The 22452-nt window shown below is 40.4% G+C and overlaps 1 protein-coding gene and 3 pseudogenes across 1 annotated transcript; all 4 read left to right on the top strand.

Moving 5' to 3' along the window:
- Window positions 1–2718: 2718 nt before the first annotated feature.
- On the top strand, window positions 2719–3306 carry LOC132168036 (cytochrome P450 89A2 pseudogene; annotated as a pseudogene).
- Window positions 3307–6936: 3630 nt separating this feature from the next.
- Window positions 6937–8673, top strand: LOC132166873 (cytochrome P450 89A2 pseudogene; annotated as a pseudogene).
- Window positions 8674–13243: 4570 nt separating this feature from the next.
- LOC132167684 (cytochrome P450 89A2) lies at window positions 13244–15212 on the top strand. Its single transcript, XM_059578694.2, has one exon. The coding sequence runs from the start codon at window positions 13313–13315 to the stop codon at window positions 14885–14887; it is 1575 nt and encodes a 524-aa protein (XP_059434677.2). The 5' UTR covers window positions 13244–13312; the 3' UTR covers window positions 14888–15212.
- Window positions 15213–20381: 5169 nt separating this feature from the next.
- Window positions 20382–22035, top strand: LOC132167108 (cytochrome P450 89A2 pseudogene; annotated as a pseudogene).
- The last annotated feature ends 417 nt before the right edge of the window (window positions 22036–22452 follow it).

The raw sequence follows: 22452 nt of genomic DNA, 5'->3' as shown, positions 1-22452 counted from the left end.
TATTATTTCATATATATATATATATATATATATGGCAGTGCAATCGCATTAAAAGCAGTTAACGTGGTTCAGGCTTTGGTTTTCGTTGGGGAATATATATATATAAAGAGAGTGGGCCGGTTGTTGACTTGTTGCTATTACTCACTTTTGGTCTCCTTTCTAATCATAAGAGATGAGACTAGAAACATGGAGGCCTGGTTCGTCATCCTCATCTCCCTCTGCATTTCAGTCCTACTCAACCGTCTGATTGTCGCCAAGAAAAGCTCCAAAACCCAGCAGCTCCCTCCCGGACCCTTCACCGTCCCCATCCTCGGCGGAATCCTATGGGTCCGCAAGTCCTTCTCCGAGCTCGAGCCTATCATCCGCAACCTCCACGTCAGGTACGGGCCCATGGTCACGCTCCAAATCGGCAAGCACCAGGCCATCTTCGTGGCCAACAGAGACCTCGCCCACAAAGCACTCGTCCAAAACGGCGCCGTATTCGCTGACCGCCCCCCAGCCCTCCCCATCAGTAAGATCATCTCCTGCAACCAGCACAACATCAGCTCCGCGTTCTACGGCCCCACATGGCGCATCCTCTGCCGCAACCTCACCTCCGAGATCCTAAACCCTTCGCGCGTCAAGTCCTGTTAGGGGTTTAATAATAGATGTATTTTATTAAAATACCTTAGGATAATATGTTATCTTTATAGATAACATTAGATTAAAGATTAGCATTTAAATATTAAAGATAAGTATTATCATTAGAGCGTCAAGTCCTATGTTAGGGGTTTAATAATAGATGTATTTTATGATTAAAATACCTTAGGATAATATGTTATCTTTATAGATAACATTAGATTAGAGATTAGCATTTAAATATTAGAGATAAGTATTATCATTAGAGTAGTTAGTGTAATTTAAATATTAGGGATAAACATTATCAATAGTTTATTCTAATTAGTCTTTTATTTTACTATGCATTGTAATTGTTTATTTAAAGACATCAAGCTCATTAATGAAAATGATCAGAAAATTATTCACAAACCTTGAGTTTGAAAATGGTTTTTTAGGGTTTTCTCAAAATTTAAAAGATCTAGGTTCCTTAAAATCTAAGGTCTAGATTCCCTCAAAACCTATAATCTATCCCCGTTACGTATTCACTTAACATTTGGTATCAGAGCCGCTATCTTGTTCAATGGCGAATCCAAGGCTGGATCGACTTGAGCAGCAGCTTGGTAACCTCATGACTATGGTTGAAGGCTTTATGAAGAAGATGGAAGAAAATAATGAGAGGATTAAAAAAAAAACTGTCTGCATTGATTGCCAAATTTGACGATGGTTCAACTGATAACAACAATAAACTTCATTGCTACGAGCAGCCACAAATGGTGCTACCGCCATATCCCATGCTATCACTATAATCCCAGCCACTGATGGAGTCATAACCAACTAAAACCATCCACAACGTTGTCAAATTGCAAGATCCATCCCAATGTCATTACATTGCACGGTCAACTATTAAACAGCAAAGGCAGGATAAAATGAAGGAATGTTCATCATTGTACGTAGCCAAAACAAGGCAATCATGTCCACCCTGTGCTCCATTGCAAGCGCTTCGTCCCCATCCTGTATCACATAACAACAGGCAGTCCAATGTTCATTGGTAGCGGCAAGTGAGTGGGCTTGTGCAAATTTGGACGCTTGATGACAAAGAATTGATCCCACCTCTTGAACGGCCACCAAGGGAATGCCTGAAACGAGTAACGATGGAAGAAAAGAATTTCAAGACCTTGAGGACAAGGTCTCCTTAAGGGGAATAGAATGTTACGAGTTTAATAAAAGATGTATATTATGATTAAAATACCTTAGGATAATATGTTATCTTTATAGATAACATTAGATTAGAGATTATCATTTAAATATTAGAGATAAGTATTATCATTAGAATAGTTAGTATAATTTAAATCTTAGGGATAAATATTATCAATAGTTTATTCTAATTAGTCTTTTATTTTACTATGCATTGTAATTGTCTATTTAAAGACATCAAGCTCATTAATGAAAAGGATCAGAAAATTAATCACAAACCGTGAGTTTGAAAATGAGTTTTTAGATTTTCTCAAAATCTAAAAGGTCTAAGTTCCTTAGAATCTAAGGTCTAGGTTCCTCAAAACCTATAATCTATTCCCGTTACGTAACATCCTACTCTTGCGCCCGCAAGTGGGTCATGGACATCTTATCAACCGCCTTATATCTCACTCCACGACGGAGTCCGGCAACGTTAACCCTGTCGTTCTGATTGACCATTTCCAATACGCCATGTTTTGCTTGTTGGTACTCATGTGTTTCGGGGACAAGCTCAGCGAGACCCAGATAAAGGAAATCGAAAACGCGCAGCGTCACTTGCTTTTGGGCTTTAGCCGGTTTAACATGCTCAATTTTTGGCCGACGATTGGGAAGATAATATTCCGTAAGCGTTGGGAGGAGTTTTGGAAGGTTCGGAGATCCCTGGACGATGTACTGATGCCTTTGATAGAAGCGAGGAAGAGAGCGAAGCAGGAAAGGGCAAGCAAGGCAAAAGAGGACGACGTAGACACAGATGATGAGTTTGTGGAGTCGTACGTGGACACGTTGTTGGATTTGGAGTTGCCGGAGGCGAAGAGGAAGCTTGAAGACGGGGAAATGATTAGCTTGTGCTCGGAGTTTCTCAACGCGGGGACGGACACAACACCCACGGCGTTGCAGTGGATAATGGCGAATTTGGTGAAATACCCACACGTCCAAGAGAGGGTTTTGGCAGAGATTAAAGGGGTCTTTGTGGGGGATGGAGAGAAGGAGGTGAAGGAGGAGGATTTGCACAAGTTGCCGTATTTGAAGGTAGTGGTTTTGGAGGGTTTAAGGCGGCACCCACCTGGGCATTTCGTGCTGCCACATGCGGTGACAGAGGATGTGGTCTTGCACGGCTACTTGGTGCCCAAAAATGGCAGTTTGAATTTCATGGTGGCGGATATGGGATGGGACCCCAAGGTTTGGGAGGATCCGATGGCTTTCAAGCCTGAAAGATTCTTGAGTGGTGGAGGAGGGAAAGTGTTTGATATAACGGGAAACAGGGAAATAAAGATGATGCCTTTTGGGGCAGGGAGGAGGATTTGTCCTGCTTCTGGTTTAGCAATGCTTCATTTGGAGTATTTTGTAGCCAATTTGGTATGGAATTTCGAGTGGAAGGCTGTGGGTGGAGATGAGGAGGTTGATTTGTCAGAGAAGCAGGAGTTCACCGCGGTGATGAAGTACCCATTGAAGGCCCATCTATCTCCCTGGTTTTGAATGGTCTGGTTGATTCTCTTGGCAAGATGTCAATGTCAACTTTGAATCAAACTCTACAGCTATATTAAATGAAGGAATGAAAGCCTGAGTGTCTTTGTGTGGCTCTGGCTCTGTGTTTTTTCTTTCAACAGACCTATGCCTTACCATAAGTTCGTTGGCTCCTTCGTATGATGATTGTGTTAGTGTTCTTTGTTAGTATGCATTTGTATTTGGAAATAAATACCAAGATTGCAGGAATTTTTTTGCTTGTTCTACTATGTCTTCTTAATAATTTTCCCATGTAATTAAGTTAAAGAAATGTTTTCATAGGACTATAATCTTTTATATTGAAAGGTAAAAAGGAATTACAGTGAAAAATGCATTACTTTTAGTAATAGTACCATGTCAAGGAGTGTGTATTTGAGAGTGTGTAGCATTTCTCAATTTTAAAAACTTGCTTGGTTGTTGAGATATATACGGGCTGGGATGATGTGCTGAGGTGGGGACTAAGGATGTGGAAGATGAAATCAATGAAGGCCCATTTTATGCAAATCGGATGGAGTACTACAATTTATACTATTTGGAAGCAAAAAAACAATGTTAGACAAGGAAATCAAATCCTTAAAGAGGAGAAAATTGTTTTACAAATGAAGTGGGAAGTTAGATCACCTGTTATTGCCATTGGGAGTTTAAGTGATCAAGGGAGAATGAAGAACTTTGTGGTAGCTGTGGTTGATTCTGTTTTGAGTAGTCTGTATATGGTATTCTGAGTGTTTTTTTTTTTGCAGAACTTGAATATTGCTGCAGGCTAGATTGATGGCAGAGATGGGTGTAAAGTGTTTCTGCAGAGTTGAAACCGCAGTTTTGTGTTTGGTTGCATGTTGTCAAAATTGGAGGGTTTCATTTATCCAAAAAAAAAAACAAAAAAAACGCATTACTTTAAGGGTGAGCTTTATTAAATGTATATAAGGTTTTTTATTTTATTTTTTTCTATTCAAAGTGGGGAAGGGGAAAGGGAATTACAAGAAAATAAAATAAAAAACAAAAGCCAAAAAACCTTCCGAAGAACAACCGGAAATGGGTCAAATGAATGACACAGCCCATCAAGTGAACTGAAATGGTCAATAAAGGCTTATTATATGGCAAAATTCTGTAAACGGAACAAAACCCATCAAAGTTACCATCAGTGGTAGGTAGAAGAAACCAAATCCGATCATTAGTAGTAAGTAAAGAGAGGAAAAATTCTATCAAAAAATGAAAAAGCGACTAGTTCAAGGAACTGGCTAGAAAATAGAAACACAAGGAACATAAAATTACAAGGAAAAATAAAATAAAAGCAAATAAAATCGCAGCATAGCAATACCAGAGATGGACAAAGTGGAGGAAGGTAGCCAGACCTGATGGGGCTGTTAAGTGAGCGAAGCGTCTCGCGAGCAAGCTCGGGCTCGGCTCGCATAAGCTTGGCTCGTGATCGACTCGAATATTAAATGAAGCACTTCATGAACACAAATCCTAGCTCGAATATTAAACGAAGCAAGCTCGGCTCGACTCGGCTAGGCTCGTGAGCAAGCTCGTATAAGCTCGTGTGTGTGTGTGTGTATATATATAAACTAAGTAATACATAATTAACTATAAATCTCATAATTATTAAAATCTTAAAATTGCATTTATATTTAAGCGTTAAAGAATGAAAAATTATAAACCCTTCGTGATCAAAGAGAGAGAGAGAGAGCAATCATTAAAAAGACCTCGATTCAATTAGAGCAGACCTTAACGAAATGAAGAAGAATCAAGTAGAAACTATTGAGGGAGATTACAAAAGGCATAAACTATTGAAGAATCATACAAACCCAAACACTATCACTACTTGTTTGATGAGCGAGAGTGAGAGAGTGGGAAATGAAAGTTCAGGTGGAAGATGCGTTGTGACTAGTGAGGGGGATTGAGAGAGAGACGTTGAAAAAATAGTTTTTTGTAGGGGTTGTTGTCCCAATGCAGTCTGAATGTAACCTGTTAACTTGTCCCATATTGTTAAGAAAACATTAATCTCCAAGTTTACTTATCTATAAAAGGATGCATATCCTTTCTCTTTGAAACCAAATGCTTTACTGTATTGACTTAGGCTCCATACTCGACTAGCCAGGTTAAGCAAATACTCATATGCAAACTAACTTCTTAAGCCGTTTAAGAGTACTTGAAGTTAAATTTTTTTTAAAAAAAACAAAAACATTAAATATAAGAGCCAGCTCGCGAGCTGGCTCGGCTCGACTTATTATTAGCTCGAGCTCGATTTTTTTGGCTCGCCATTGAGCTCGACTCGAGCTCGAGCTCAAGTAAAATTTAAACGAGCCAAGCCTGAACAAGGAAAGCTCGCTCAAACTCGACTCGTTTACACCCCTAGATGCGTGGAAGCCATTGACTGGCGCATGAGGACCACCCGCCGGCAGTTGTTATCGGGAGGCGGGGAAAAGCCACAAAAGCAGTCGCTAGTAGTGGTGAGTTTTATCAAAGGTATATAAGCTCTTGACTTTTACCAAATGGTGAGTTTTACCTAATGTTTTACATAGGTTAAATATAATATTAATCTTATGTATATAAGTTCTTGGGTATTATCTCTTTGTAAGTTGGTTTTCGAGAGTGAGTTATATTTAAAGTTTGTATCAATCAGTGAAAATGATGAGGACAATTTTATTAATGATCTTGTTTAGCAATAGGAAAGGAGATTATTGATTTGAATTTTTGTATAAGCATAGGCGTAACCAGAAATTTTAGAGTAGGGGCAATTTTTTTTTTTTTTTTTAAATGTGGAGAGGAAATTAACTTTTTGAGACCTCCTAAAAAATAAAAAAATAATAAAAAACATATTTTTGGAAGATGTTTTAAAATTTTTGGACACAACTTATCGTTGATTTGTATATTAGAATAAAATGTTAAATTTACTTTACTTCTGAAATTTTAAGAGTTTTTTGATTTGAATTTCACTGTTTAAAAAAATTTTAATTCAGACCTTTTATTATTAATTTTCGTCTAATTGGACGAAAATCATCCCACATTTGTCTCACGTGAAATTTTGATGCCATTTATTTCAATTTTACCCTTATTAAAATCTATAAAATGATATAATTATCCTCAATTTCATAAGTTTTATTGAGGGTAATTACGTAATTTTATAAATTTTAATAAATGCAAAATTAAAATAGAAGACATCAAAATTTCAATCCCGCAGAATAATTTTCTTCCAAGTAGACAAATTAGTAAGGAAAGGTTTCAATTAAAATCTTTTTAAATATTAAGTGAATACATTGTTAATTTTTAAACATTAAAGTTTGAATTAAAAAACTAAAAAATTTCTAAAACTTTAAAAATTTTCTCCTAGAATAAACGCAAGCTTTGACAGTGCTCTACTTTCATGTTTTTTGATTTAAATAACTACTTTTGTGAACGTCGATTTTGCCAAAATGAATTATTCAAATATAGAATGTGAAATGAAAATAATAGTTGAGACAAGAATCTGCGTAACGTTTTTCAAAAACGCAGTAGCGTATACCATTTCTCTTTCCAATAAAACAATCTATTGCATATTTGCATGTCTGACACTTATATATATAAGCAGAGTGGGCTTAACGGCCCATTGTTGACTTGTTGCTATTTCTCACGTTTGGTCTCCTTTCTCATCATAAGAGATAAGGCTAGAAACATGGAGGCTTGGTTCCTCATCCTCATCTCACTCTGCATCTCAGTCCTACTCAACCGTCTGATTGTCGCCAAGAAAAGCTCCAAAACCCAGCAGCTCCCTCCCGGACCCTTCACCGTCCCCATCATCGGCAGAATCCTATGGCTCCGCAAGTCCATCTCCGAGCTCGAGCCTATCATCCGCAACCTCCACTTCAGGTACGGGCCCATGGTCACGCTCCGAATCGGCAAGCGCCCGGCCATCTTCGTGGCCAACAGAGATCTCGCCCACAAAGCACTCGTCCAAAACGGCGCCGTATTCGCTGACCGCCCCCCAGCCCTCCCCATCAATAAGATCATCTCCTGCAACCAGCACAACATCAGCTCCGCGTTCTACGGCCCCACATGGCGCATCCTCCGCCGCAACCTCACCTCCGAGATCCTAAACCCTTCGCGCGTCAAGTCCTACTCTCGCGCCCGCAAGTGGGTTTTGGACATCCTTCTCAACCGCCTTATATCTCACTCCACGACGGAGTCCGGCAACGTTAACCCAGTCGTTCTGATTGACCATTTCCAATACGCCATGTTTTGCTTGTTGGTACTCATGTGTTTCGGGGACAAGCTCAGCGAGACCCAGATAAAGGAAATCGAAAAAGCGCAGCGTCACTTGCTTTTGGGCTTTAGCCGCTTTAACATGCTCAATTTTTGGCCGACGCTTGGGAAGATAATATTCCGTAAGCGTTGGGAGGAGTTTTGGAAGCTTCGGAGATCCCAGGACGATGTACTGATGCCTTTGATAGAAGCGAGGAAGAGAGCGAAGCAGGAAAGGGCAAGCAAGGCAAAAGAGGACGACGTAGACACAGATGATGAGTTTGTGGTGTCGTACGTGGACACGTTGTTGGATTTGGAGTTGCCGGAGGAGAAGAGGAAGCTTGAAGACGGGGAAATGATTAGCTTGTGCTCGGAGTTTCTCAACGCGGGCACGGACACTACATCCACGGCGTTGCAGTGGATAATGGCGAATTTGGTGAAATACCCACACATCCAAGAGAGGGTTTGGGCAGAGATTAAAGGGGTCGTTGTGGGGGATGGAGAGAAGGAGGTGAAGGAGGTGGATTTGCATAAGTTGCCGTATTTGAAGGCAGTGGTTTTGGAGGGTTTAAGGCGGCACCCACCTGGGCATTTCGTGCTGCCACATGCGGTGACGGAGGATGTGGTCTTGGACGGCTACTTGGTGCCCAATAATGCCAGTTTGAATTTCTTGGTGGCGGATATGGGATGGGACCCCAAGGTGTGGAAGGATCCCATGGCGTTCAAGCCTGAAAGGTTTCTGAGTGGTGTTGGAGGGGAAGTGTTTGATATAACGGGAAGCAGAGAGATCAAGATGATGCCTTTTGGGGCAGGGAGGAGAATTTGTCCTGGGTTTGGCTTGGCCATGCTTCATTTGGAATATTTTGTGGCCAATTTGGTATGGAATTTTGATTGGAAAGCTGTGGATGGAGATGAGGTTGATTTGTCAGAGAAGCAGGAGTTCACCATGGTGATGAAGTACCCATTGAAGGCCCATCTATCTCCCAGGTTTTGAATGGTTTGGTTGATTTTCTTGGTAAGATGTCAATGTCAACTTTGAATCAAACTCTATAGCTATATTAAATGAAGGAATGAAAGCCTGAGTGTCTTTGTGTGGCTCTGGCTCTATGTGTTTTTCTTTCAACAGACCTATGCTTTACCATAAGTTCGTTGGCTCCTTCTATTGAAAATGGAAGAGAATGCTCAAACTTGGGGAAAAATCAACTCAACTTCTCATTAGAATTGCATGTACATTATATACCAAGTCTGTTTGAGTTTAGTCTGAAACAAAATTAGTTTAAACACGTGCACTTTAAGTGCTAACAAATAGCAACCAACTTATAACTGAAAGCTAACTAGTAAACTTGCAACTTAATAACTAAACTCCTCCTGCAATCATGGAGTCTGTTCCATGCTGATGTAGAAGCAAGGTAAGTCGCTTGACTGCTCTGCTTGTATTCTCAATACTTCCCCTCAAGATGAGATTTCATAAAAAAAACTCAGGAAGAGTAAATATTATGAAGACTCATCTTGGACACCAAAGAATGAAATAAAGAAGAATCAAGAGCTTTTGTAAAAACATCTGCCAACTGATGTTGTGATGAAACGTGAAAGGTTCGAATAATACCCGTTTGCAACTTTTCTCATACAACATGACAATCAATGTTAATATGTTTTGTACGCTCATGAAAGACAGGGTTTGCTGCAATGTGAAGAGCAGCTTTCCTGTCACAATAGAGCAAGGCAGTTTGAAGGGGAACTTGTAAGTCTTGGAGAAGAGTTCTAAGCCACACAACCTCACAAGAAGTAGAAGCGACGGCCAGTACTCAGCCTCTGCAGATAACCTGGAAATGGTTGTCTGTTTCTTAGATATATGAGGGTAATTACATAATTTTATTAATTTTAATGAAAGCAAAATTAAAATAGAGGGCATCAAAATCTCAATCTCATGTGAGATGCACGTGGAATAATTTCTGTCCAATTAAACAAAAATTAGTAAGGGAGAGTTTCAATTAAATTTTTTTAAAATATTAGGTGAGTACATTGTTAATTTTTAATATTGAAGTTCGAATTAAAAATTTATGAAACTTTAATGATTTTCTCCTGGAATAAACCTAAGCTTCGACAGTAATGTACTTTCATGTTTTTTGATTTAAATAGCTACTTTTGACCATTATGTGTGAACCTCGATTTTGCCAAAATGAATTATTCAAATATAGAATGTGAAATGAAAATAATAGCTGAGACAAGAATCTGCATATCGTTTTTCAAAAACGCAGTAGTGTATATACATAAATAATTGACCAATAAAACAATCTATTGCATGTCATTGCACTATGGACAAAACACTTTGAATTGAACCAAATTTTGTTACAATATAGATTTTCTATATATTGGGTTTATATTTTTTTATATTATACGTGTGAATGTAATCAAATCTTAATTTGTGTTCACGTGTCGGGTTTAGGTTATGTTGATGCGTGAGTATAAGGTTATATAAATTCATCATAATCTGACTCATTTAATTAAACGGATTATAATATTCAATTTTAACTTGCTAATTTTGTGTTGAATTAACTAGTAAAGCATGACAATAAATAATAACCATAAATGTCACTTGTCAAGTTCGAGTCATGTTCATATTTGAGTATAAAAACAATATAAATAAATTTTAATACGAACTTTTCAATTAAATAGGCTGAACCCTAAACCTTATCCACTAATTTTATTTTAAGTTTGTGTCAAGTTAAATGTAAACAATTATCAACAATAGGTACTCACAAAATATATATATGGATCAAAACCGGGTGTAAGGGCCACGCGATTGAAAGCAAATAAAATAGGAGAAAGTGATGGTTTTGGAATCAAGTGTTCAAAAGTTTAGTCGCATAATTGCATAGCGAGTAGGAGAGGACAAGGTCTTGCTCCATGAGGGGTTTGATGAGCTTCAACAACTTTTACATTTAATAATCATTCAACAAAAATCTACGAAAATACAAATCGGTAACTCCTAAGTTCCAAGTTCCAACTTCTGTTTCCGACAATATCATGCTCTCCACATCAATGACAAAATGTGAAAGACTATATATATATATATATATATATATATATATATGAAAAATATACTTTATTCTCTCAATTATACTGTTTGGAAGCGAAAAAACAATGTTAGACAAGGAAATCAAATCCTTAAGGAGGAGAAAATTGTTTTACAAATGAAGTGGGAGGTTAGATCACCTGTTATTGCTATTGGGAGTTTAAGTGATCAAGGAAGAATGAAGAACTTTGTGGTAGCTGTGGTTGATTCTGTTTTGAGTAGTCTGTATATGGTATTCTGAGTGTTTTTCTTTTGCAGAACTTGAATATTGCTGCAGGCTAGATTGATGGCAGAGATGGGTGTAAAGTGTTTCTGCAGAGTTGAAACCGCAGTTTTGTGTTTGGTTGTATGTTGTCGCATAATTGTTCCAGTTTTGTCAAAATTGGAGGGTTTCATTATCCAAAAAAAAGAAAAAAAAAAAGGCATTACTTTACGGGTGAGTTTTGTCAAAGGTATATATGCTTTTTTATTTTTTATTTTTATTCAAAGTGGGGAAGGGGAAAGGGAAAGGGAATTACAAGAAAATAAAAAACAAAGGGGAAAGAGCCTTCCGAATAACAGTCGGGAATGGGTCAAATGAATGACTCACCCCATTGAGTGAACTGAAACGGCCAATAAAGGCTATAAAATATGGCAGGATTTTGTAAACAGAACAAAACTCATCAGGGTTACCATCACGACCATCAGTGGTAGTGGTAGATAGAAGAAACCAAATCCGACCATCAGTAGTCGATAAAGAGATGAAGAATTATGTCAAAAAATGAAAATGCGACCAGTTCAAGGAACTGGCCAGGAAATAGAAACACAAGGAACATAAAATTACAAGGAAAAATAAAAGAAAAGCAAATAAAATCTTAGCACAGCAACATCGATGATGGACAAGGTGGAGGAAGGCGACTGGACCCGATACGGGGAAACCATTGGCTGGCGCATGAGGACCACCCTCCAGCAATACCAATGATGGACAAGGTGGAGGAAGGCGACTGGACCCGATGCGGGGAAGCCATTGGTTGGCGCATGAGGACCACCCTCCAACAATACCAACGATGGACAAGGTGGAGGAAGGCGACTGAACCCGATGCGGGGAAGCCATTGGTTGGCGCATGAGGACCACCCTCCAGCAATGGTTGTTGGGAGGCAGGAAAAGCCACAAAAGCAGTTAGCGGCAGTGGTGAGTTTTATCAAAGGTATATTTATATAAGCTCTTGACTTTTATCAAAGGGTGAGTTTTACTTAGTGTCTTTCATAGGTTAAATCTAATATTAATCTTATGTATATAAGTTTTTTTGGTATCATCTCTTTGAAAGTTGGTTTTCAAAAGTGAGTTATATTTAAAGTTTGTATCAATCAATAAAAATGATGAGGACAATTTTATTAGTGATCTTGTTTAGCAATCGGAAAGGAGATTATTGATTTGAATTTTTGTATAAGCATAGGCGTAGCCAGAAATTTTAGAGTAGGGGCAATTTTTTTTTCTTTTTTTAAAAAAATGAGGGAGTAAATTAACTTTTTGAGGCCTCATAAAATATATATATATATATATATATATATATATATATATTTGGAAGATTTTTTTAAATTTTTGGAGACAACTTATCGTTGATTTGTATATTAGAATAAAGCTAAGCTTTGACAGTACTCTACTTTCATGTTTTTTGATTTAAATCACAACTTTTGACCATTACGCGTGAACATCGATTTTGCCAAAATGAATTAGAATCTGCATATCGTTTTTCAAAAACGCAGTAGCGTATATACATAAATAATTGACCATTTCTCTTTCCAATAAAACAATCTATTGCATGCCATTGCACTATGGACAAAACACTTTGAATTGAACCAAATTTTGTTACAATATAGATTTTCTATATATTGGGTTTATATTTTTTTATATTATACGTGTGAACGTAATCAAATCTTAATTTGTGTTCACGTGTCGGGTTCAGGTTATGTTGATGCGTGAGTATAAGGTTATATAAATTCATCATAATCTGACTCATTTAATTAAACAGATTATAATATTCAATTTTAACTTGCTAATTTCGTGTTGAATTAGCTAGTAAAGCGTGACAATAATTAACAATCATAAATGTCACCTGTCAAGTTCGAGTCATATTGATGCTTGAGTATACAAACAACATAAATAAATTCTAATACGAGCTATTCAATTAAATAGGCTGAACCCAAAACCTTGTCCACTAATTTTATTTTAAGTTTGTTTCAAGTTAAATGTAATAGGTACTCACAATATATATATATATATATATATATATATATATATATATATATCAACACTAGGTGTAGGGGCCACGCGATTGAAAGCAAATAAAATAGGAGAGTGGTAGTTTTGGAATCAAGTGTTTAAAAGTTTAGTTGCATTATTACATAGCAAGTAGGAGAGGACAAGGCCTTGCTCCATGCGGGCTTTAATAATCATTCAACAAAAATCTACGAAAATACAAATCGGTAGCTTCTAAGTTCCGACTTTTGTTTACGATAATATCAAAAGATAATAACATGCTCTCCACATCAATGACAAAATGTGAAAGAGAATATACATATTATAACATATATATATATATATATATATATATATATATAGTGCGAAAGTTTTACTATAAAGTCATAATTAAGGTTACAGCCTTAACACGGAACACTCTTGTAAATGTTTTAACAATCGGTCAACACATGGAGATGATCACCTGGTTCGTCGTACTCATCACCATCTGCATCACAGCCCTCCTCAACCTCCTGTTCATTCGCAAGAAAAGCTCCAGAACCCAGCAGCTCCCTCCTGGACCCTTCACCGTCCCCATCCTCGGTAGCATCCTATGGCTCCGCAAGTCCTCTTCTGAGCGCGAGCGAATGGTCCGCAACCTCCACAACAGGTATGGGCCCATATTCACCCTCCGCCTCGGCTTGCGCCCAACTATAATCGTGGCCAACCGAGGCCTAGCCCACAAAGCCCTCGTCCAGAACGGCGCCGTATTCGCCGACCGTCCACCCGCCCCTCTCACCTCCAAGATCTTTAATAGCAACCAGCACAACATCAGCTCCTCGTTCTACGGCCCCACGTGGCGCATCCTCCGCCGCAACCTCACCTCCGAGATCCTCCACCCTTCGCGCGTTAAGTCCTACACTCGCGCCCGCAAGTGGGTCTTGGACATCCTCATCAACCGCCTTATATCTCACTCCACGACCGAATCCGGAAACGTTAAACCTGTTGTCGTGATTGACCATTTCCAATACGCCATGTTTTGTTTGCTGGTACTCATGTGCTTCGGAGACAAGCTTCGCGAGACCCAGATAAAAGAAATCGAAGACATCCACCGTCGCCAGCTTTTGAGCGCCGAACGTTTTAACATACTCAACTTTTGGCCTAGGCTTGGAAAGATAATATTCCGTAAGCGTTGGAAGGAGTTCTACAATATTTTCGAAGCCCGGAAGGCCGTACTAATGCCTTTGATAGAAGCGAGGAAGAGAGCGAGGCAGGAAAGATTAAACAAGGCAAGAGAGGATATCCAGCTGCAACAAGACAAAGATGACGACGACTTTGTGGTGTCGTACGTGGATACGTTGTTGGATTTGGAGTTACCGGAGGAGAAGAGGAAGCTTGAAGACGGGGAAATGATTAGCTTGTGCTCGGAATTTCTCAACGCGGGCACGGACACTACGTCCACGGCGTTGCAGTGGGTAATGGCGAATTTGGTGAAATACCCACGCGTCCAAGAGAAGGTTTTGGCAGAAATTAAAGGGGTCGTTGTGGGGGATGGAGAGAAGGAGGTGAAGGAGGAGGATTTGCACAAGCTGCCGTATTTAAAGGCAGTGGTTTTGGAGGGTTTAAGGCGGCACCCACCTGCGCATTTCGTGTTGCCACACGCGGTGACAGAGGATGTGGTTTTGGATGGCTACTTGATGCCCAATAATGCCAGTTTGAATTTCATGGTGGCGGATATGGGATGGGACCCCAAGGCCTGGGAGGATCCGATGGCGTTCAAACCTGAGAGATTCTTGAGTGGTGGAGGAGGGGAAGTGTTTGATATAACGGGAAACAGGGAAATAAAGATGATGCCTTTTGGGGCAGGGAGGAGGATTTGTCCTGCTTCTGGTTTGGCAATGCTTCATTTGGAGTATTTTGTAGCCAATTTGGTATGGAATTTCGAGTGGAAGGCTGTGGATGGAGATGAGGTTGATTTGTCAGAGAAGCAAGAGTTCACGATGGTGATGAAGTATCCATTGAAGGCCCATCTATCTCCCAGGTGATCTCGAACCGAATAATATTCTATTAATTATATTGGAGGATTATTTTTGTTTTTTCAATTTCTGAGGGGACAAAAATATCCCCTCCAATATAGCTAACGGAATATTGTGTAGAAGAGGATCCTAATTCGTTTTGAATGGTCTGGTTGATTTTCTAGGTAAGATGTCAATGTTAACTTCGAATTAAATGAAGGAATGGAAGCCTGTGCGTTTGTGTGTGGCTCTGGCTCTCTCTGTTTTTTCTGTTTGTATATATGCCCTCGGCCTTGTGAACCTTAATTGGACCGACTCTTTCAATAGACCTATGCTTTCTGCCTGTTTGGGATTACATGAGGTTTCAATAAAGAGTAATATATACTATATTGATAATTATTGATTATAACTTACATCTGCTGGATCGCCTTCTCTTATACCCAAATAAAGGGAGACCATTACAGGCCTGATTCGAATGTAAATGTCAATGTCTTACATAAATAACTTTGCTGTTGAACTCTTCCCCATTTGAAGGAGACAACCGTCACTATAAGTCTGTTGGCTCCTATGATGGATTTGTCTTGGTGTTCTTTGTCAGTATGCATTTGTTTTTTTGCTTGTTCTATGTCATCTTATTAATTTTTCCATGTAATTAATTTAAAGAAATGTTTTCACAGGACTATAATGTTTTAAATTGTTATATGCTTAAATCTTATTTTGGCAAATTTATATTGAAAGGTAAAATGGAGTTAACTTTTAGTAATAGTACCATTTCAAGGAGTATGTATTTGAGAGCGTGTAGCATTTCTCAATTTTAAAAACTTGGTTGGTTGATGAGATATATACAGGCTCGGATGGTGTGCTGAGGTGAGGACTAAGGATGTGGAAGATGAAATTCAATGGAGGCCCATTTTATGCGGATCGGGATGGAGTGCTACAATTTATATGTTTGGAAGCGAAAAAAAAGAAAACAATATTAGACGTAGAAATCAAATCCTTACTGAGGAGAAAATTCTTTTACATATATCAAGTGGGAGGTTAGATCACCTGTTATTACAAATCAAGGGAGAATGAAGAACTTTGTGGCAGCTGGGGTTGATTCCTATAGCTGATTCTACAAAGAGGAAAGTTCAAGAGTCTCTCTCCTTAACCGTTCATCTCCCTCCTCTCCTTCACACATGGTTTGATGGAAATGTTGCAAGTGGATATCAAGCTTAAGATTTGCAGAGGTACATCAGTTCGCAAAAGCTTACTCAGCTGCAAAGCTTATGGTCAAAACTGCTCGAAAACCACCATAGAATTTGGAAATCGATTTCTGGCCAAGTACTGTGCTAAAAAACTGTCCAAGGACTGATGGCCTCTTGCTGTTAATAATGGAAAAGTTGTCTTAGGCTTTGGTTACTTCGACGTAAAATGGTTTCCTGAAAATGATTTCTGCATTTTATGATGTTTACTTCGACGTAAAATAGTGGTCAACGGAAAATATTTTCCTTTTGACCGAAAATTCTTTAATTTTCGAAAAATGGTTTACGGTTTTCACCATTTTCCAACTATGAGCATCTCGTTCTTAAATCGATGGACCTTGCCAAGACCCGCCCAAAACCTCCCCGGAACTTGATCAAGACCTGCCCGGGACCCTCCCGAGACCTGACCGGGACCCGCCCGGGACTTGATCGGGACCTGCTTGAGACTCGACCGGGACTCGCCTGGGACCTGACCGAGACCCTCCCGGGATTGCCCGGGACCCTAGCAGGACCTGCTCGGGACTTGACTGGGATTTGCCCGGGACCTGACCGGGACTTAATCGGGACTTAACAGGGACCCTCCCGGGACTTGACCGGAACCCGCTCGAGACCTGCCCAGGACTTGACCGGGACTCACCCGTGACCTACCCGAGACTTGACTGGGATCCGCCCGAGACCTGACCAGGATTGCCCGGGACTTGATCAGGACTTGACCGGGACCTGATTGGGACCCGTCCGGGACCTAACAGGGACCCTCTCGGGACTTGACCGGGACCCGCTCGGGACCTGCTCGGAACTTGACCGGGACCCGCCCAGGACCTACCCGAGAATTGACTGGGATCCGCCCAGGACCTGACCGGGACCTCGGCGGGACCTGCCCGAGACTTGACCGAGACCTGGCCAGGACTTGCCGGGACCCACCCGGGACCTAACCGGGACTTACCCGAGACCTGACCGGGACCCTCCCAAGACTTGACTGGGATCCGCCCGGGACTTGCATGGGACCCGCCCGGGTCCTGCCCGAGACTTGACCGAGATCCGCCCGGGACCTGACCGTGACCCTCTTGGGACTTGACCGAGACCCGCCCAGGACTTGCTTAGGACCCCACCGAGACCCGCCCGAGACTTGACCGGACCTGCCCAAGACCCGCCCGAGACTTGCCTAGTCGGGTCCCGGTCTAGTCTCGTCGGGGTCCCGATCAAGTCTTGAGCATGTCCTGGGCAGGTTCCGGTCAAGTCCCGGCAGGGTTCCGGGCAAGTCTCGGCCGGGTCCCCGTCAAGTCCCAGCAGGGTCCCGGGCAAGTCCCGGTTAGGGACTAGTCAAGTCCCGGTCGAGTTCTGGGCAGGTCCCAGGCAAGTCCCAGTCAAGTCCTGGTCAAGTCCTAGGCGGGTCCCAGCGGGGTCTCGGGCAAGTCTCGGGCGGGTCCCAGTCAAGTCCCAGGTAGGTCCCGGACAAGTCCCGGTTAAGTTCCGGCGGGGTCCTGGGCAAGTCCATACGAGGTCTCGAACAAGTCTCGTGCAGGTCCCGACGGGGACCTTATTGGAAAAAATATATATAAAAAAAGATATTAAAAAAAAAAAATTTATTTTCCGTGTGCAAGGTAAACACCGTAGAATGTTTTCGTCGAAAAATATTTTCAGGGAAAATGGCTTTCCTGAAAATATTTTACGAAGGAAACCATTTTACGTCGAAGTAAACGGGGTCTTAAAGTGAGAATGCTCTCCAAAAACTCTGAGTCCCTAAGAAGGTCTCGGGTTTTCTATTGATTAGTTGTCTGTGAATGAAATTTTTAGTTATGTCCTTATTGCTGGAGCTGAAGATCAAAACCCAGTTGCCACGAATTGAAAAGTTTGAGAGGTGTTTGGTGCGTTAGATTTTTGTGGTTTGTGGGCAGTGTGGTTGCCTAGGCAGAATTTATACACTACTAATCAGATCACAAAGAAATGAGTTGCCATCAGGTTGAAGATCAGTCATCAATAGTATGTTAGAGATGATGGGAGCTGAGGTCCAATCTGAGAAGAGGGAGAGCTGGTTGATTACCAAAATAGATTCCAATGAATCACCTTCAAGCAGCGTATTAGAACAGCCAAAAGAGGGCAAGATTTAGAATCACCTTCAAGTAGAATCTTCGTACACCCATTAGAGCAGCCGTAGCTTCCCCTTTGTTCACATCAGAGTAGAACAATTTCTTAGTAAAACCCATAAGAATATCACCCTTGTCATTGCTCAACACTTCCGCCGAAACAGAGAAAGAATCTTTTACAGCCATGTCAAAATTGATCTTCAAGGAGCCTGGAGCAGGGGGGTGCCAAATGGAGAGACCAAAAGGAGAGGACTTCCAAACTGTAAGGTGAGTTCGGATCACATTAGCAATAGTCGTTATAGCTCGGCTTGAACTATAACTCAAGCTTAGCTCGAATAAGCATCTCAAGCCAATCTTAAAATCTTAAAGCTTGACTTAACTTGGCTCCATTACAACCTTACACTTGATTTTGACAAATAGGACAGAGATGAACAAAAAGAGACTTATGCATTTAGGGTCCATTTTTTTTGCAAATAAACTATTGGATTTATGGGATTTGTGAAAAAAATTGTACATCATATGCACAAGAAAGTGTGCAAAGAGTGTGAGAGTAAAAGTGTGCGCTCTATATTTCTCAATTGTAAAAGCTTGCTTGTTTGATGGATTGAGATCCTCTCATATTTTCTAAAATACGAGATTTTCATATTTTAAAATCTGAGCCTTTTATTTCATCTAATGGTCTAAATAAATGCAGAAGTTTGTGTGTTATAGAGGTAATTACTTTTAGCAAACTTCTAAGGGAATTTCCTCATATTTTATAAAATATGAGGGGATCCAAATCCAACGATAAAATATATAAAAGTGGTTGAAGCTCATCAAACCTCACATGGAGCACGGCCCCATCATTCACATCAAAAAATTATTTTTGATTTAGGGCAATGGAAGCTGTTTTTCTCGTGGTGTATTATGTCAATTCTTGTTGGCTGGAAAACGTTCTACAAAGACCGGAAAGGAACATTTCTGTGAGTGTCTGGTGAATGGTAAAGACAGAAACCAACTTAAAAGGAAAGTGATATATTGCCTATTCGTATGCAATGGACCCCTTTACTATAATGTCTCAACTACAGAAACCTACGGCTATGGTCATTGTATTACAAATTTCTACAATCATGTCGTTCACAACAAAAAATTATTTTTTCCTAGTATAGAATTTTTCATTGTATTACAAATTTCTACAAGTTCACTCCGAGCGCAACTGATTTTCAAGCTTAAAACTTGCATATAACTTTGTCAAGTATAATGTAGATTGTAAGTCAAAGGTAAGGATGGACAGATTAACCGTTTACCGCTTACTGACCGCCTATCAACCACCACTGAACCATCACCGACCGACAATCAACTTTCAGTGATTGGTGGGCGGAATAAAAATACTATTTCAACGTCGGTTTGAAATAAAGATAATTTTTTGATGTGAATGACTTGATTATTCTTCTTATCCTTTAAACCCTCTGACCAAGAAAAAGATCAACTTAATTCACTCCACAAGGAAGCCACAACAATTAAGAAAAGAAACATGAATAAAACTGTGTAACTATAATGTTAAATAAATAATAATGTGAGATTGGTTCATCGAAATATACCAATTTATTTCAACTTATAAGAAGGTGTCATATCCTTTTAAGAGTTATGGAGATAAATTTGAAAATTAAGTCCACTAAATAACATTAAGTACTGTATTAAAAAAAAAAAAAAAAGTCATTTAGAGTTTTCAATGAGAAAAGAAAAAAAATCTCTACAAAATGAGTTGTTGGGCCATCAACACTTACTCGAAATCTTACTGATCATAAATAATAAATTCCATTAATGTGAAAGACTTTTTTTTTGTGGGGTGGGGGGGAAGAATTCAGCATGACATAACATTTAACCCTTATTTTTAATGTAATCCTCATCTTACCCGTTAAAAAGAAATGGTACAATAATTTTTGTTAGCGTGTCGGATTCAAGTGGTTGTTTTTGCGTAGCAAAAATAACAGTTTAGTTGCATAGCAAGTAGGAGAAGACGAGGTCATGGGGATTGATAAAGATGATTGATTCGAAACCTTAGGAAAAAAACAAAAAAAAAAACAAAAAGAAGATAACGACATGCTCTCCCCCATCAGTGAGAAATAGTCAACAACAATAAAGTCATGATTAAGGTTACAGGTCACAAAGAACCCAGAATACAGTTGACCCCTCTTGTTCCAGTAATTCGTCATCATGGAGACCTGGTTCCTCATACTCAGCACCATTTGCATCACAACCATCCTCACCCTTCTCATCATTCCCAAGAAAACCTCCAAAACCCAGCGGCTCCCTCCCGGACCCTTCACCGTTCCCATTCTCGGCAACTTCCTATGGCTCCGCAAGTCCTCCTCCGAGCGCGAGCGAATGCTCCGCAACCTCCACGCTGGGTATGGGCCCATACTCACCCTCCGCCTCGGCTCGCGCCCGACTATAATCGTGACCAACCGAGTCCTAGCCCACAAAGCCCTCGTCCAGAACGGCGCTGTATTCGCCGACCGCCCACCCGCCCTCCTCACCACCAAGACATTTACCAGCAACCAGCACAACGTCAACTCCTCATTCTACGACCCCACGTGGCGCATCCTCCGCCGCAACCTCACCTCCGAGATCCTCCACGATTCGCGCGTCAAGTCCTACACCCGCGCCCGCAAGTGGGTCTTGGACTTCCTCATAAACCGCCTTATATCTCACTCCACGACCGAATCCGGCAACGTTAAACCTGTCGTCGTGGTTGACCATTTCCGATACGCCATGGTTTGCTTGCTGGTACTCATGTGCTTCGGGGACAAGCTTCGCGAGACCCAGATAAATGAAATCGAAGACGTCCACCGTCACCTGCTTTTGAGAGCTGAAGGTTTTAATGTACTCAACTTTTGGCCTTGGCTTGGAAAGATAATATTCCGTAAGCGTTGGAAGGAGTTCTACGATATTTTCGAAGCCCGGAAGGCTGTACTAATGCCTTTGATAGAAGCGAGGAAGAGAGCGAAGCAGGAAAGATTAAGCAAGGCAAGAGAGAATGAGGAGGAGGAGTTTGTGGTGTCGTACGTGGATACGTTGTTGGATTTGGAGTTGCCGGAGGAGAAGAGGAAGCTTGAAGAAGGGGAAATGGTTAGCTTGTGCTCGGAGTTTATCAACGCGGGCACAGACACTACGGCCACGGCATTGCAGTGGATAATGGCAAATTTGGTGAAATATCCACACGTGCGAGAGAGGGTGTTGGGAGAGATTAAAGGGGTGGTTGTGGGGGATGGAGAGAAGGAGGTGAAGGAGGAGGATTTGAATAAGTTGGGGTATTTGAAGGCAGTGGTTTTGGAGGGTTTAAGGCGGCACCCACCTTCGCGATTTGTGCTGCCACATGCGGTGACAGAGGATGTGGTTTTGGAAGGCTACTTGGTGCCCAAGAATGCTACTTTGAATTTCTTGGTGGCGGATATGGGATGGGACCCCAAGGTGTGGGAGGATCCGATGGAGTTCAAGCCTGAGAGATTCATGATCGGTGGTGGAGGAGGGAAAGTGGTCGATATAACGGGAAGCAAAGAGATCAAGATGATGCCTTTTGGGGTAGGGAGGAGAATTTGTCCTGGGGCTGGCTTGGCCATGCTTCATTTGGAATATTTTGTGGCCAATTTGGTATGGAATTTTGATTGGAAAGCTGTGGAGGGAGATGAGGTTGATTTGTCAGAGAAGCAGGAGTTCACAGTGGTGATGAAGTATCCATTGAAGGCTCATCTATCTCCCAGGTTTTAAATGCATGGTTTGTTATGACTACATGCGTAAATCTATAGGTAATAATTAAGATGCCAATGTTAACTGTGAACCAAACTCCACAGCTATATTAATAAATCGATGCCTGATCTGTTTACTAAATAGAAATAATAGAAATTGTATTACTAATTTCTGCCGGCCAGTTTGGAAATATGAATGTCAAAGCTAGTTTGGCAACAATTGAAAATCTTTAATAATCTTGTATGCTTTATTGTCTTTTAATAATTTATACAAAAACCCAAAAGAAAAGTAAAAAAGACGCATGTAGAATAGTGGAATGATAAAACAATTGAAGCTGCAGATCCATGTCGTAAGTATTTATTTTTTGTCTAGTGAGTATCTATTACAAGCTCCTTTTTTTTTTTTTTAATAAGTAATATTAATTTTATTAAAAAGAGTAAGTCGCAGCCTAATTATATAGAAAATATACAAGAAATACACCCAACTAGAAGAAAAAAAAATGAAAGATAGAAATATTAAAGTTAAAGACAGTTGTCCC

The sequence above is a fragment of the Corylus avellana genome, chromosome 2 (assembly GCF_965113065.1).
Source record: "Corylus avellana chromosome 2, dhCorAvel1.hap1.2, whole genome shotgun sequence".
In the NCBI taxonomy this organism is placed as follows: domain Eukaryota; kingdom Viridiplantae; phylum Streptophyta; class Magnoliopsida; order Fagales; family Betulaceae; genus Corylus; species Corylus avellana.
This window is presented reverse-complemented; position numbering and strand designations above follow the sequence as displayed.